Genomic DNA, 18,188 nt, shown 5'->3' with positions numbered 1-18,188 from the left:
GACAGGAGGAAGGAGACACCTCTTCACACAGAGTGCTGAGGGGATGGAATGGGTTACCTAGTCATGTTGTTGATGGAGACTCTTCTTCACACAGAGAGTGGTGAGGGGATGGAATGGGTTACCTAGTCATGTTGTTGAAGGAGACTCTTCTTCACACAGAGAGTGGTGAGGGGATGGAATGGGTTACCTAGTCATGTTGTTGAAGGAGACTCTTCCTCACACAGAGAGTGGTGAGGGGATGGAATGGGTTACCTAGTCATGTTGCTGAAGGAGACTCTTCTTCACACAGAGAGTGGTGAGGGGATGGAATGGGTTACCTAGTCATGTTGTTGAAGGAGACTCTTCTTCACACAGAGAGTGGTGAGGGGATGGAATGGGTTACCTAGTCATGTTGCTGAAGGAGACTCTTCTTCACACAGAGAGTGGTGAGGGGATGGAATGGGTTACCCAGTCATGTTGTTGAGGCTGAATCACTGAGATCCTTTAAGACCCGACTTGACAGAGTTTTTTGATCAGTCTTGGAACCAGGTGAGCACTGATGTGCCGAACGGCCCCCTCTTGTTCGTAGACGTTCTCCTGTCCTCCAGCACCCCCTCATAACCATTGAGCCAGGCTGGTCTCCCTGCCCTGTGGTCTGTATTCGTTGGGTTGGAGCGGCACACTCTCCCACATTAACTCCGTCCCCCCGACTCCTGAATCAGTGCTGTACTGGGATCGCCTGCACTCCTCCCCCCAGCTCACCCAGTCCCCCGACTCCTGCTGGGCCCCGCGCTGCACCTCCTTTAACCTCCAGGCCAGCCTGCCCGTGAGCTCTCTGGACGCAGCCCTCAAGCTGTCAGCTCGGCGCCCCCTGCTGGTGCCGCTGTTCCGGGGCACTGCAGAGAGCTCGGTGAGGAAGGCCAGGCTCTGAGAGGGCAGGCTGTAGAGGGGGATCCCCTTAAATATCTCGGGGAGCCCTTCATGCTTGAAGACGCGCAGCAGGGGGGTCTCGAACTGGGCCAGGACAAAGCGCTCGCCGGCGCGGCCCTGGAGGAAGTCAGCGAGGATGCAGCTGAGCGAGGCGCTGAACACGTCCAGGCAAGGGTCCGAGGAGTTCTGTATCTGCCGGGTCCTGCTGCCCGGGTGTTGGACCCAGCGTTCGGCCTGCTCCCATGCTCCCTGGGTCAGAATCAGAACCGCCTTGCCCCCGTCCTGCTGCAGCTGGGCCAGCCTGGAGTGCAGCCATGGTACAGGGCCCAGGGAGGAGAGTTCGGTGCGGCTCCACAGGTCCAGCGACACGGAGAAGCCTAGATCAGCCAGAGAGGAGCCCAGGCTGGACACCAGCACAGGCAGGGAGACCGACTCCTCTGAGGGGTAGAGGAGCAGGACAGGACCACCGCCCAGCGTGCCTGCATGGAGAGAGAGGATGAGGGATTGAAAGAAGGAGTGAGAAAAGAGGGAGAGATTAGAGGGAGGGAGAGAAAGAGCAAGAGAGAGAGCGAGAGAGAGAGAGCGAGAGAGAGAGAGAGAGAGAGAGAGAGAGAGAGCGAGAGAGAGCAAGAGAGAGAGAGAGCAAGAGAGAGAGAGTGAGAGAGAGAGCGAGAGAGAGAGTGAGCGTGCAAGAGAGAGAGAGAGTATAGCTCACCTTTGAGGCTGGCTCTTCCTTTGCACACTCTTTGGACCCAGTCTGCAATAAAAGACACGCTGTCTCACTCTCTCACACACTATAACACACACACCAAGGCCCACTCACTATCACGGGCTGTCTGTTCCCATGGGATTCCTGTGGGTGTAATGGCCTGGATTCTCAAAACTCTGCACTTAACATTGTCATTCATTAGGCACAGTTCTAGAATCCCTTACTACCCCCCTTATCTCACCTGCACCCCCAAGTGTTCCATCAGTGACCCCGCCCACCTTTACCTGAACAAACTCTTTCCCTGGATCAGATCTGCTGTAAGGTATATTGATCTATGTGTGTCAGCGTGGGAAGGAAAGAATTAGGGTGGGAGAGAAAGAGGACGTGAGGAGTGAGAGTCAGGGAGCAGATGAGAGAAGATGAGGGATGGAGAGAAGGAGAGCGAGGGAGAAGGAGGGAGTGAGGGAATAGGGAGAGAGCGAGGGAGCCGGGCAGTAAGGTGTGGTTGAATGAAGGAGTTCAGGGGTCTTACTCTTGAAGGATCTTCTCAGCAGTACAGCAGTCAGCACTCCCAGAGACAGGAGGACCAGGCACAGAAGCAGAGGCAGGGTCCAACGCCACCTGTGGGCTGGAGGAGGAAATGATGAATCACACAAGTACGCTGGAAGCCGAGTGCACACACACCCTCTCATGAGCCTGACTGCACAAGCGAGCTGCAATCCACCGAGTAATTCAGTCAGTGAAAGGGTTATATTATCAATGAGAATTACATCTCAATTCAATTCACACCTTGAGATAATTTCTACAGTACGAATGCAATTACTGAGTCGGCGTGTGTTTTAGAGGTGAATTTGAATGCTTTTATTTGAGCTCAATGTCAGTTTTGGGGATACACACTGTAAACCAGTTTCTAATCGAAGTACAACCCTGGATGTCCTGCCTGGCCCCCTAGCCAGCCTGCTATCTTCAAGGACCCCGCTCTCAGGTGTGATGGATCCTCCCCTCCCCTAAGTCTTACCCAGGTCCGCTGGACAGATCAGGACTCGGGGGGAGAAACTAACATCCGTCCTCCAGGCCTAGAGAAGAAGAGAGACCAGGGCTGATCAGTCATCAAAGCTTAACGTTGCTCGCCATGGTTTCACTATGCTTTATTACACTTTGCTATGCTTTCTCTATGCTTTATTACACAGGATTTAACTCTGTGAAACTGGTATTAATGATTAAGCTGACTGCTGACTCACCTCCAGACAGTCACTCGAACCCGGGTCATGAAGCTGCAGCTCCCAAGAGCCAGTCTGAGGAAAAAACAACAGCACAGAAAAATCAAACACACAAGTATGAATCACAAGCTTTACAAAATACACAACATCCTCTCCAGGGTCATCTCCACTGGATAAGAGGCTCTCCTTCACAAAATACACAACGTCCTCTCCAGAGTCATCTCCATTGGGTAATGGTCTGGCTAGCCTATGCTTTACTGTGCTTTCACTGCGATTTATTACACTTTACTGTGCCTTTACTGTGGGAAACTTTTATACAGGTAATAACATAAAGTGAGATCATAGCATGCTTTATTGACCTTACTAAATTATTAATGTATGACTCTTATGCCTTTTCATCACAGCACAGAGTAAACAAGGGCCTAGCATATGTAAACATTCTGTGCAGGCGTGCGCGCTACATGCCTGTTACAGCACAGTGAAATACAGTGACCCTACCTGGCTGGTGTTAACAAGTGTACAGTCTGGACCTGTCCTCTTGCACAGGGACACAGGGGTGCTGTTGTGGGACAGCTTGACGGTCAATGTCTGTCCTCTCAGGGACGGGTTGACAGTCCATTGAGGATCAGATGCTGGGGAAGGGACAAGCAGCGGTGAGACAGCTAAACAGCAGGACCCCAGACTGACCCACACTCTGCCTGAATTTTTCTTTCTTTCTTTCTTTCTTTCTTTCTTTCTTTCTTTCTTTCTTTCTTTCTTTCTTTCTTTCTTTCTTTCTTTCTTTCTCTGCTCATGCTGTCGTTCTTCCTTACTTGTTATACAGTGAGAAACAAGATAAGTTGAATTCTTTTCTTTTTTTCTTTTCTTTTTCTATCTTTTTGATTTCTCTTTCTTTAAACAGTAACAACAATGTTTTCTTTCTCTTTCTCTTTCGTTCGTTCTTTCTTATTCAATGTGCTCTTCCTTCTGTGCTGTTCATATGTAAATGCAGTCTTTCTTTGTTGAATGTGCTTCTTGTAGCTGGTCACCCTCTCGAGGCTGCAGACAGACAATGCACTCACCAGCGAAGGGGCACTGAAGGTCTAAGAGCTGCCCCATGCCCGGCACCTGCGCCTGGACAGACATACAGACAAAGGGAGTTCAAATGCACACACGCCCCTAGATGTATCAATAACACTGCAACACTACTGAGTGTGAGAGTGTGATAGTGAGTGTGAGTGGGGTGTGAGGGGGTGTGAGTGAGTGTGAGGGTGTGTAAATGAGTGAATGTGTGCGGTAGTGAGTGTGAGGGTGTGTAAATGAGTGAATGTGTGCGGTAGTGAGTGTGAGGGTGTGTAAATGAGTGAATGTGTGCGGTAGTGAGTGTGAGGGTGTGTAAAGGAGTGCATGTGTGCGTAGTGAGTGTGAGGGTGTGTAAATGAGTGGGAGTGAGTGAACAGGAGTGAGTTACCTGCACACAGAGGGAGGGGTGAGGATCCACATTGAGGAATTCTCCCTGTTTCTAGAGGAGACAGAAACACTCCTGGTTACACAGACAGATAGAAAGCAGACAGACAGGAAAGACAGACAGAAAACCCAGACAGACAGACCCAGTCAGACATGTATATAGACGGACATAAAGACCTACAGTAAGAGACAAAGTGACAGACAGACTTGTGTATGGACTGACTGACAGCTGCAGTGCAGACCCACCCTGTTACCTCGAGTCGCTTCCTGGAGCCCTGGATCTCCCGGCACTCGGAGCCCCCCCTGCTGGACCACCAGCACAACCACACTTCAGCCTCCACTCTGCAGGGGGCAGTGAAGAGCCAGGACAGCGCTGTTCCATGCAGCAGAGTCACTGTTCTGGTAACCGTCAGAGAGCTATTGTGCCACACATTCTCCTGGAACTCTGCAGAGACACACACAGGAGCTGGTTAGAGCAAGGAGCATCAGCACAGCTCTGCAGACACTCCCATTCTCCACAGAGTCAAGAAACCACTTCAAAATGCGCTTTCAACCACCATATGCAATCTACACACTATTAAATACCTAGCAATCAAAACAAGTGTGCGAGGCTTTTAAAAACAATGTTTGTGCCTCTAATTGACAGTAACAGTATGATCACCGGCCCTTTAGACTAGGTTAAAAATCATAGATGAGAAATCAGCCAATGGACTTGTTTTTAAATTGTTTAAATTAGAATATGAGGCCCCTCCATCCCCACTCACCCGTGTGGTTTGAAAAGGGGCAGCTCTGTCTGCGCACAGCATCATGAATCCCGCACCAGTAGTACTGAGAGAGAGAAAGAGTTAGACAGGATGAGTGACCACAAACAGAAACTGGCAAACACCAACACCCCCCCCCCCCCCCCCCACGTGTCCTGCACCGTACGAAAATATAATGAACATCTCAGACAAAAAAACATTCTCTCACGCTGCAGAAAGAGAAGGAGGGTTCTTGATGAAAGGGGGTGAGCAGAAAAGAAAGGTAGCAGAAATCTCAGTGCAGTATAATATTGCAGCCAGGGAGAGAAAGGGAGAGAGGGAGAGGGACGGAGGGAGAGAGAGGGAGAGAGAGGGAGAGTGAGAGGGAGGGAGAGAAAGGGAGAGAGGGAGAGAGAGAGAGGGAGAGGGAGGGAGAGGAGAGGGAGAGAGAGGGAGAGAGAGAGAGAGAGAGAGAGGGAGAGAGAGAGAGAGGAGAGAGGGGAGAGGGGAGAGAGAGAGAGAGAGAGGGAGGAGAGAGGGAGAGGAGAGGGAGAGGGAGAGGGGAGAGAGAGAGAGGGAGAGAGAGAGAGAGGGGGAGAGGGAGAGGGAGAGAGGGAGAGAGAGGGAGAGTGAGAGGGAGGGAGAGAGGGAGAATGAGAGAGGGAGAGGGAGAGGGAGAGAGAGGGACAGAGAGGGAGGGTGAGAGGGTGAGAGGGTGAGAGGGGTAGAGAGCGAGAGGGAGGGAGAGGGAGAGGGTGAGAGAGAGAGGGAGAGAGAGTGAGAGGGTGAGAGAGAGGGCGAGAGAGACTGAGGCATTACTTCTTAAACAGTTCAGTTCATTTAGCACTGAATTCACGGCACAGTATCTGTATTGAAGCTCAGCGCTGGAACAAGGAACAGGCTGCTAATTGTTGAACTTTGTCTCCTTGATGCTTTTGAAGAAAAAACTATTTCTGGTGCAGTACCTGGAAGCACAGACAGGGGGTGATGTCTCTGAAAGGGATGTGCTGCACCTGAGTGTGGTCCTGCAAGACAAGGGTAGAGATGTCAGTATACCAGACACACTCATTACACACACAGTACACTACACACTGCACACAATCACTACACACAGTACACACTGCACACACACACTCACTACACACTGCACACAATCACTACACACAGTACACAGTGCACACACACACTCACTACACACTGCACACAATCACTACACACAGTACACACTGCACACAATCACTACACACACTACACACTGCACACATCACTACACACACTACACACTGCACACAATCACTACACACACTACACACTGCACACAATCACTACACACAGTACACACTGCACACAATCACTACACACACTACACACTGCACACAATCACTACACACAGTACACACTGCACACAATCACTACACACAGTACACACTGCACACAATCACTACACACAGTACACACTGCACACAATCACTACACACAGTACACACTGCACACAATCACTACACACAGTACACACTGCACACAATCACTACACACACTACACACTGCACACACTCACTACACACACACTCACTACACACTGCACACAATCACTGCACACACACACACACACTACACACTCACTACACACACATCACTACACACAGTACACACTGCACACAATCACTACACACAGTACACACTGCACACACATACACACTACACACTGCACACACACTACACACACACACACTGCACACACTCACTACACACAGTACACACTGCACACAATCACTACACACAGTACACACTGCACACAATCACTACACACACTACACACTGCACACAATCACTACACACACTACACACTGCACACAATCACTACACACAGTACACACTGCACACAATCACTACACACAGTACACACTGCACACAATCACTACACACAGTACACACTGCACACAATCACTACACACAGTACACACTGCACACACACACACTCACTACACACACACAGTACACACTGCACACAATCACTACACACAGTACACACTGCACACAATCACTACACACAGTACACACTGCACACAATCACTACACACAGTACACACTGCACACAATCACTACACACAGTACACACTGCACACAATCATACACACTACACACTACACACAGTACACACTGCACACAATCACTACACACAGTACACACTGCACACAATCACTACACACACTACACACTGCACACAATCACTACACACAGTACACACTGCACACACACACACACTCACTACACACTGCACACAATCACTACACACAGTACACACTGCACACAATCACTACACACACTACACACTGCACACAATCACTACACACAGTACACACTGCACACAATCACTACACACACTACACACTGCACACAATCACTACACACAGTACACACTGCACACACACTACACACACTACACACTGCACACAATCACTACACACACTACACACTGCACACACACACACACACACTACACACTGCACACAATCACTACACACAGTACACACTCACACACACACTCACTACACACTGCACACAATCACTACACACAGTACACACTGCACACACACACTCACTACACACTGCACACAATCACTACACACAGTACACACTGCACACACACACACTACACACTGCACACACTCACTACACACACACACAGTGCACACAATCACACACACTCACTACACACTGCACACAATCACTACACACAGTACACACTGCACACACTGCACACACTCACTACACACACACACAGTGCACACTGCACACACACTCACTACACACAGTACACACTGCACACACTCACTACACACAGTACACACTGCACACAATCACTACACACAGTACACACTGCACACACACTATCACTACACACTGCACACAATCACTACACACAGTACACACTGCACACACTCTACACACAGTACACACTGCACACAATCACTACACACAGTACACACTGCTACACACAGTACACACTGCACACAATCACTACACACAGTACACACTGCACACAATCACTACACACAGTACACACTGCACACAATCACTACACACAGTACACACTGCACACAATCACTACACACAGTACACACTGCACACAATCACTACACACAGTACACACTGCACACAATCACTACACACAGTACACACTGCACACAATCACTACACACACTACACACTGCACACAACACTACACACACTACACACTGCACACAATCACTACACACACTACACACTGCACACAATCACTACACACAGTACACACTGCACACAATCACTACACACACTACACACTGCACACAATCACTCACTACACACACAATCACTACACACACTACACACTGCACACAATCACTACACACAGTACACACTGCACACACACACTCACTACACACTGCACACAATCACTACACACAGTACACACTGCACACAATCACTACACACAGTACACACTGCACACAATCACTACACACACACACACTGCACACAGTACACAGTGCACACTGCACACACACACTCACTACACACAGTACACACTGCACACACACACTCACTACACACTGCACACAATCACTACACACAGTACACACTGCACACAATCACTACACTCACTACACACTGCACACAATCACTACACACAGTACACACTGCACACAATCACTACACACACTACACACTGCACACAATCACTACACACAGTACACACTGCACACAACACTCACTCACTGCACACACACTACACACTGCACACAATCACTACACACACTACACACTGCACACAATCACTACACACAGTACACACTGCACACAATCACTACACACACTGCACACACACTACACACACACACTGCACACACACTACACACACTACACACTGCACACAATCACTACACACAGTACACACTGCACACATCACACACACTACACACTGCACACAATCACTACACACAGTACACACTGCACACTCACACACACACTACACACTGCACACAATCACTACACACAGTACACACTGCACACAATCACTACACACAGCACACACACTACACACACAACTACACACTGCACACACACACTCACACACTGCACACACTCACTACACACACACACAGTGCACACTGCACACACACACTCACAGTACACACTGCACACACTCACTACACACAGTACACACTGCACACACACACTCACTACACACTGCACACACTCACTACACACAGTACACAGTGCACACACACACACACACACACTACACACAGTACACACTGCACACACACACTCACTACACACTGCACACACTCACTACACACACACACAGTGCACACTGCACACACACACTCACTACACACTGCACACAATCACTACACACAGTACACACTGCACACAATCACTACACTCACTACACACTGCACACACACACTACACACAGTACACACTGCACACATACACTCACTACACACTGCACACAATCACTACACACAGTACACACTGCACACAATCTCTACACACAGTACACACTGCACACAATCTCTACACACAGTACACACTGCACACACAGAGACACAGGCAGGCAGACAGACTGCTCTCTCGTACCAGTCTCCAGCTTGCTTGGCACCGCTCCCCTATTCTTCGCATCAGGCACACCATTGCATGGGTGTGGCTTCGATCGGTCCCGTCCAATCGCAGCGTGGCCACGCCCCTTTCCCAGTCTAAGGTGGTGTTTACTGTGGGAACTGAAGCAGGGACATTCCAGCCAATCAGAATCAACCAGGAACAGCAAGGCGGCCAATCAAAAACAAGCAAATTTTCAATAAATTAAGACCTGGAACCAATTGAGAAAACAGGGTGACCAATGAACGCAAAGACTCACCAGCGCAGCGCTTTACTGTCCTCTGCAGGTCACGATGGGAACAGCCTGGGGGAGAGGAACACAAACAGTCACCCTTCAGATACCCACTGCACTGGGAGAGGAACACAGACACCCCTCAGATACACAGTACACTGGGAGAGGATAGTATAACGGGGAGAGGAACACAGCCACCCCTCAGATACACACTGAACTGGGAGAGGAACACAGACACCCCTCAGATACACAGTGCACAAGGAAAGGAGAGTATAACAGGGAGAGGAACACAGACACCCCTCAGATACACAGTGCACTGGGAGAGAAGAGTATAACAGGGAGAGGAACACAGACACCCCTCAGATACACACTGAACTGGGAGAGGAGAGTATAACAGGGAGAGGAACACAGACACCCCTCAGATACACACTGCACTGGGAGAGGAACACAGACACCCCTCAGATACACAGTGCACTGGGAGAGGAACACAGACACCCCTCAGATACACAGTGCACTGGGATAAAAACACAGACACCCCTCAGATACACAGTGCACTGAGAGAGGAACACAGACACCCCTCAGATACACACTGCACTGGGAGAGGAACACAGACACCCCTCAGATACACACTGCACTGGGAGAGGAACACAGACACCCCTCAGATACACACTGCACTGGGAGAGGAACACAGACACCCCTCAGATACACACTGCACTGGGAGAGGAACACAGACACCCCTCAGATACACAGTGCACTGGGAGAGGAACACAGACACCCCTCAGATACACACTGCACTGGGAGAGGAACACAGACACCCCTCAGATACACACTGCACTGGGAGAGGAACACAGACACCCCTCAGATACACACTGCACTGGGAGAGGAACACAGACACCCCTCAGATACACACTGCACTGGGAGAGGAGAGTATAATGTGGTAACATGTTGGAGGACACACCTATGATTCAAATAAGGGGTTAAGGTAAAGGGGTTCAGGTAAAAGGGGATAACATACCTGGTACTCTGTGTATCAGCTCGAAAGAGCTGCCCTGGTACTGAGAGAGAGCTGTCAGTCGCACCTCACTGCCCACTGGCACTTGGACTGAGTCCAGCTGAACAGTGCCCTGCAGAGAAAGAAACAGAGCAGCAGTCAGAGACACAGAGAGAGAGAGGAGTGGTAAGAGACATGGAGAGAGAGGGAGAGGAGAGAGAGACAGATAGACAGAGACAGGCAGACAGACATCCTTCTCCCCTCCCCTCCCCTCTCCTCACCACAGGCCCTGGCGCAGTGGAGTTGCTGGTCAGTGTGATTCTCAGCCATTGTCCAGTACTGGGGGGAGTGACCACACAAACCATCACTGTGGCCCTGAGGGAAGCTGGGAACACAGAACACGCATGTCAATAAGACACATCAACATACACACACTAGCAACATGCAGCAACACACACAATACATCAGCAACACACACACACACAATGCAACAGCAACACACACACACACACACACAATGCATCAGCAACACACACACACACACACACACAATGCAACAGCAACACACACACACAATGCATCAGCAACACACACACACACACACACAATGCATCAGCAACACACACACACACACAGCACACACACACACACACACACAATGCATCACCAACACACACACACACACACACACACACAATGCATCAGCAACACACACACACAATGCATCAGCAACACACACACACACACACAATGCATCAGCAATGCACACACAATGCATCAGCAACACACACACACACACACAATGCATCAGCAATGCACACACAATGCATCAGCAACACACACTATATATTTACGTTTTTGACTAATTTACTAAAATGTGGAAACAAAATAAACAGCAATGAACGCTGTGTTCTCTCTCACCAGTGTGAGACGGCTCTGGGGGCACACTGCCCCTCCTCAATCCACTGTCCCCCTCCTCCCCCTCCACTTCCTCGTCCTGCTCTAGGTCAGACTCATCCGAGAAGGCGTCATCTAGCCCCGCCCCGCCTGATCCCTCCCCCTCTGCACCTGGAGGGCCTGGGAGGATCAGAGAAGAGACTAGTAGCCAGGACAGACAGGCTGATAGATAACAGAGATATGGACAGACGCATGCACTGTTGTATATGTCAGTGTTGGTACGGGGTTGAAGCTGCAGTGATGTTGCTCACACAGGCTCTGTTTTCCAGTGCTCTCTTGTAAGAGGTGTTCTTGTACCTGTGATGGACATGCTGATCCGAACCCGCAGGCAGGGCTGGCAGTCCCCGTCTCTCTGGCAGCACAGCAGGGTCTCAGAGTCCATGAGGGTGGGAAGCAGCACATTGTTGGGGGAAGATAGCACACTGCCGGGGGGGGAGAGCTTCGAGAGCACTGCAGGAACACAGAGACACACCCGCAGAGACAGAGACACCCAGAGACACACCCGCAGAGACAGAGCCACCCAGAGACACACACGCAGAGACAGAGACACCCAGAGACACACACGCAGAGACAGTGACATCCAGAGACACACCCGCAGAGACAGAGCCACCCAGAGACACACCCGCAGAGACAGACACACCCAGAGACACACACGCAGAGACAGAGACACCCAGAGACACACCCGCAGAGACAGAGACACCCAGAGACACACCCACAGAGACAGACACACCCAGAGACACACACGCAGAGACAGAGACACACACAGGAAAACACACCCGCAGAGACAGAGACACCCAGAGACACACACGCAGAGACAGAGACACACACAGGAAAACACACACATGCAGACAAACACAGACATGCAGAGACAGAGCCACACAGAGACAAACACAGGAAAACACAGAAATGCAGGCAGACACAGACAGAGACACACAGAGACAGAGACAAACAGAGGAAAACACAGACAAGCAGACAGGCACAGACATGCAGGCAGACAGACAAACGAAAACACACAAACAGACAGATAGACAAACAAACAAAGACACACAGATAAACACACGTACAAACACACACAGACAGGCAGACACAAACACAGATCGATGGTTAGGAAACATCAAGCAATGTTTCGTTACTTTACTGCATGGCTTTTTCCTCTTAAAACATGTTTATAGATAATAATAATAATAATAATAATAATAATAATAATAATAATAATAATAATAATAATCACATCCTTTATAATACATGTACAGACGCAGTATTTGTTGTTTATGATGGTTTTGCTAAACTCTTATCATAAATATTCTAACTCAAGCGGATTCCCGCAATCCATCATTAGCATGCATTAAAACAGCATGTACGTGTGCAAGAAGACACGTGCGTGGAAAAGACATTACGGGGTTGAAACAACAAAGTAATGAAGCCCAGGAGAGCTTTACTGACTCACCTTCCACACTGCAGCTCAACCCCTGTGACAAGAGAGAGAGCGAGAGAGAGAGAACATAAGAACATAAGAAAGTTTACAAACGAGAGGAGGCCATTCGGCCCATCTTGCTCGTTTGGTTGTTAGTAGCTTATTGATCCCAAAATCTCATCAAGCAGCTTCTTGAAGGATCCCAGGGTGTCAGCTTCAACAACATTACTGGGGAGTTGATTCCAGACCCTCACAATTCTCTGTGTAAAAAAGTGTCTCCTATTTTCTGTTCTGAATGCCCCTTTTTCTAAACTCCATTTGTGACCCCTGGTCCTTGTTTCTTTTTTCAGGCTGAAAAAGTCCCTTGCGTCGACACTGTCAATACCTTTTAGAATTTTGAATGCTTGAATTAGGTCGCCACGTAGTCTTCTTTGTTCAAGACTGAACAGATTCAATTCTTTTAGCCTGTCTGCATATGACATGCCTTTTAAGCCCGGAATAATTCTGGTCGCTCTTCTTTGCACTCTTTCTAGAGCAGCAATATCTTTTTTATAGCGAGGTGACCAGAACTGCACACAATATTCAAGATGAGGTCTTACAAGTGCATTGTACAGTTTTAACATTACTTCCCTTGATTTAAATTCAACACTTTTCACAATGTATCCGAGTATCTTGTTAGCCTTTTTTATAGCTTCCCCACATTGTCTAGATGAAGACATTTCTGAGTCAACAAAAACTCCTAGGTCTTTTTCATAGATTCCTTCTCCAATTTCAATATCTCCCATATGATATTTATAATGTACATTTTTATTTCCTGCGTGCAGTACCTTACACTTTTCTCTATTAAATGTCATTTGCCATGTGTCTGCCCAGTTCTGAATCTTGTCTAGATCATTTTGAATGACCTTTGCTGCTGCAACAGTGTTTGCCACTCCTCCTACTTTTGTGTCGTCTGCAAATTTAACAAGTTTGCTTACTATACCAGAATCTAAATCATTAATGTAGATTAGGAATAGCAGAGGACCTAATACTGATCCCTGTGGTACACCGCTGGTTACCACACTCCATTCTGAGGTTTTTCCTCTAATCAGTACTTTCTGTTTTCTACATGTTAACCACTCCCTAATCCATGTACATGTGTTTCCTTGAATCCCAACTGCGTTCAGTTTGAGAATTAATCTTTTGTGCGGGACTTTGTCAAAAGCTTTCTGGAAATCTAAATAAACCATGTCATATGCTTTGCAATTATCCATTATCGATGTTGCATCCTCAAAAAAATCAAGCAAGTTAGTTAGGCACGATCTCCCTTTCCTAAAACCATGTTGACTGTCTCCCAGTACCCTGTTACCATATAGGTAATTTTCCATTTTGGATCTTATTATAGTTTCCATAAGTTTGCATATAATAGAAGTCAGGCTTACTGGTCTGTAGTTACCTGGTTCAGTTTTGTTTCCCTTTTTGTGGATCGGTATTACGTTTGCAATTTTCCAGTCTGTCGGTACCACCCCTGTGTCAAGAGACTGCTGCATGATCTTGGTTAGCGGTTTGTAAATTACTTCTTTCATTTCTTTGAGTACTACTGGGAGGATCTCATCCGGCCCAGGGGATTTGTTTATTTTAAGAGCTCCTAGTCCCTTTAACACTTCTGCCTCAGTTATGCTAAAGTTATTTAAAACTGGATAGGAACTGGATGACATGTGGGGCATGTTGTCAGTATCTTCCTTTGTAAAAACTTGTGAAAAGTAATCATTTAACATATTTGCTATTTTTTTTTCTTCCTCTATGATTTTGCCATTTGTATCTCTTAAACATTTAATCTCCTCTTTGAATGTTCTCTTGCTGTTGTAATATTGGAAAAACATTTTGGAATTGGTTTTAGCTCCCTTAGCAATGTTCATTTCTATTTCTCTCTTGGCCTTTCTAACTTCCTTTTTGACTTGCATTTGCAGTTCTGTGTACTCTTTCTGTGTACTTTCTTTTTGGTCCTTTTTTAATGCTCTGTAAAGTGCCTTTTTTCGCAGAATATTTTTTTTAATTGATCTATTAAACCAATTTGGCAATTTAGTTTTACATTTAGATTTGTCTACTTTAGGGATATAATTGTTTTGCGCCTCTAGTACTACGTGAGAGAGAGAGAGAGAGATTATTACAACCACTAATACACATTTAGTAACGTTCTCCTGCTCAGCACTGACACCTTGTGGAACAAATAGGCAGATTTGTTTAGTGGTCTGCAGCGCGGAGAGTGGCGTTCTCTTTCCTATACCGCTAGAGCGCTCTACGGCGCGGAGAGGGGAGTTCTCTTTCCTATACCGCTAGAGCGCTCTGCGGCGCGGAGAGGGGGGTTCTCTTTCCTATACCGCTAGAGCGCTCTGCGGCGCGGAGAGGGGAGTTCTCTTTCCTATACCGCTAGAGCGCTCTGCAGCGCGGAGAGGGGGGTTCTCTTTCCTATACCGCTAGAGCGCTCTGCGGCGCGGAGAGGGGGGTTCTCTTTCCTATACCGCTAGAGCGCTCTGCGGCGCGGAGAGGGGGGTTCTCTTTCCTATACCGCTAGAGCGCTCTGCGGCGCGGAGAGGGGGGTTCTCTTTCCTATACCGCTAGAGCGCTCTGCGGCGCGGAGAGGGGGGTTCTCTTTCCTATACCGCTAGAGCGCTCTGCGGCGCGGAGAGGGGAGTTCTCTTTCCTATACCGCTAGAGCGCTCTGCAGTGTGGAGAGTGGAGTTCTCTTTCCTATACTGCTAGAGCGCTCTGCAGACAGTGGAGAGTGCAGTGTCTCAGTGCTCGTTATTATTAAGGTGCTGGCAATGACAGCGCTGCAGAGCTGAGAGTGCAGTGTGTACTCTAGTGCTCATTATTATTAATGTGCTGGTAATGACAGCGCTGCAGAGCTGAGAGTGCAGTGTTTCAGTGCTCGTTATTATTAAGGTGCTGGCAATGACAGCGCTGCAGAGCTGAGAGTGCAGTGTTTCAGTGCTCGTTATTATTAAGGTGCTGGTAATGACAGCGCTGCAGAGCTGAGAGTGCAGTGTTTAGTGCTCATTATTATTAAGGTGCTGGTAATGACAGCGCTGCAGAGCTGAGAGTGCAGTGTGTACACTAGTGCTCATTATTATTAATGTGCTGGTAATGACAGCGCTGCAGAGCTGAGAGTGCAGTGTTTCAGTGCTCATTATTATTAAGGTGCTGGTAATGACAGCGCTGCAGAGCTGAGAGTGCAGTGTTTCAGTGCTCATTATTATTAAGGTGCTGGTAATGACAGCGCTGCAGAGCTGAGAGTGCAGTGTTTCTAGTGCTCATTATTATTAAGGTGCTGGTAATGACAGCGCTGCAGAGCTGAGAGTGCAGTGTTTCAGTGCTCGTTATTATTAAGGTGCTGGTAATGACAGCGCTGCAGAGCTGAGAGTGCAGTGTTTCAGTGCTCGTTATTATTAAGGTGCTGGTAATGACAGCGCTGCAGAGCTGAGAGTGCAGTGTTTCAGTGCTCGTTATTATTAAGGTGCTGGTAATGACAGCGCTGCAGAGCTGAGAGTGCAGTGTTTCAGTGCTCGTTATTATTAAGGTGCTGGTAATGACAGCGCTGCAGAGCTGAGAGTGCAGTGTGTACACTAGTGCTCATTATTATTAAGGTGCTGGTAATGACAGCGCTGCAGAGCTGAGAGTGCAGTGTTTCAGTGCTCATTATTATTAAGGTGCTGGTAATGACAGCGCTGCAGAGCTGAGAGTGCAGTGTTTAGTGCTCATTATTATTAAGGTGCTGGTAATGACAGCGCTGCAGAGCTGAGAGTGCAGTGTGTACACTAGTGCTCATTATTATTAAGGTGCTGGTAATGACAGCGCTGCAGAGCTGAGAGTGCAGTGTTTCAGTGCTCGTTATTATTAAGGTGCTGGTAATGACAGCGCTGCAGAGCTGAGAGTGCAGTGTTTACACTAGTGCTCATTATTATTAATGTGCTGGTAATGACAGCGCTGCAGAGCTGAGAGTGCAGTGTGTACACTAGTGCTCATTATTATTAATGTGCTGGTAATGACAGCGCTGCAGAGCTGAGAGTGCAGTGTACACAGTGCTCATTATTATTAAGGTGCTGGTAATGACAGCGCTGCAGAGCTGAGAGTGCAGTGTTTCAGTGCTCATTATTATTAAGGTGCTGGTAATGACAGCGCTGCAGAGCTGAGAGTGCAGTGTTTCAGTGCTCATTATTATTAATGTGCTGGTAATGACAGCGCTGCAGAGCTGAGAGTGCAGTGTTTCAGTGCTCGTTATTATTAAGGTGCTGGTAATGACAGCGCTGCAGAGCTGAGAGTGCAGTGTTTCAGTGCTCATTATTATTAAGGTGCTGGTAATGACAGCGCTGCAGAGCTGAGAGTGCAGTGTTTCAGTGCTCGTTATTATTAAGGTGCTGGTAATGACAGCGCTGCAGAGCTGAGAGTGCAGTGTTTCAGTGCTCGTTATTATTAAGGTGCTGGTAATGACAGCGCTGCAGAGCTGAGAGTGCAGTGTTTCAGTGCTCATTATTATTAAGGTGCTGGTAATGACAGCGCTGCAGAGCTGAGAGTGCAGTGTTTCAGTGCTCGTTATTATTAAGGTGCTGGTAATGACAGCGCTGCAGAGCTGAGAGTGCAGTGTTACACTAGTGCTCATTATTATTAAGGTGCTGGCAATGACAGCGCTGCAGAGCTGAGAGTGCAGTGTTTCAGTGCTCATTATTATTAATGTGCTGGTAATGACAGCGCTGCAGAGCTGAGAGTGCAGTGTTAGACTAGTGCTCATTATTATTAAGGTGCTGGTAATGACAGCGCTGCAGAGCTGAGAGTGCAGTGTTTCAGTGCTCGTTATTATTAAGGTGCTGGTAATGACAGAGCTGCAGAGCTGAGAGTGCAGTGTTTCAGTGCTCATTATCAGGTTTATCTTGCTGTTATCCTGCAGAC

At 48.1% G+C, this 18,188-nt stretch overlaps 1 protein-coding gene across 2 annotated transcripts in view; it reads right to left on the bottom strand.

Moving 5' to 3' along the window:
• Window positions 1–426: 426 nt before the first annotated feature.
• LOC121329285 (interleukin-17 receptor C-like) overlaps window positions 427–18,188 on the bottom strand; it is a 24,727-nt gene continuing 6,965 nt past the window's right edge. Inside the window, exons 2-19 of one of the 2 annotated variants that reach the window (XM_041274818.1) lie at window positions 13,296–13,317; window positions 12,146–12,298; window positions 11,813–11,968; window positions 11,173–11,276; window positions 10,916–11,024; window positions 9,928–9,972; window positions 9,651–9,790; window positions 5,990–6,049; window positions 5,049–5,112; window positions 4,539–4,729; window positions 4,289–4,339; window positions 3,900–3,951; window positions 3,337–3,470; window positions 2,860–2,913; window positions 2,637–2,694; window positions 2,151–2,246; window positions 1,625–1,666; window positions 427–1,388 (exon numbers count right to left, since the gene is read on the bottom strand). In XM_041274818.1, coding sequence (XP_041130752.1) covers window positions 595–1,388; window positions 1,625–1,666; window positions 2,151–2,246; window positions 2,637–2,694; window positions 2,860–2,913; window positions 3,337–3,470; window positions 3,900–3,951; window positions 4,289–4,339; window positions 4,539–4,729; window positions 5,049–5,112; window positions 5,990–6,049; window positions 9,651–9,790; window positions 9,928–9,972; window positions 10,916–11,024; window positions 11,173–11,276; window positions 11,813–11,968; window positions 12,146–12,298; window positions 13,296–13,317 — 2,325 coding nt within the window. In that variant the 3' untranslated portion in view covers window positions 427–594. The remainder of the gene's footprint in view (window positions 1,389–1,624; window positions 1,667–2,150; window positions 2,247–2,636; window positions 2,695–2,859; window positions 2,914–3,336; window positions 3,471–3,899; window positions 3,952–4,288; window positions 4,340–4,538; window positions 4,730–5,048; window positions 5,113–5,989; window positions 6,050–9,650; window positions 9,791–9,927; window positions 9,973–10,915; window positions 11,025–11,172; window positions 11,277–11,812; window positions 11,969–12,145; window positions 12,299–13,295; window positions 13,318–18,188) is intronic. The other variant, XM_041274819.1, reaches the window with a different exon arrangement.

This window comes from Polyodon spathula, chromosome 16 (assembly GCF_017654505.1).
Source record: "Polyodon spathula isolate WHYD16114869_AA chromosome 16, ASM1765450v1, whole genome shotgun sequence".
NCBI lineage: Eukaryota > Metazoa > Chordata > Actinopteri > Acipenseriformes > Polyodontidae > Polyodon > Polyodon spathula.
The sequence above is the reverse complement of the archived record's forward strand: the minus strand, read 5'-3'. Positions and strand labels throughout refer to the sequence as shown.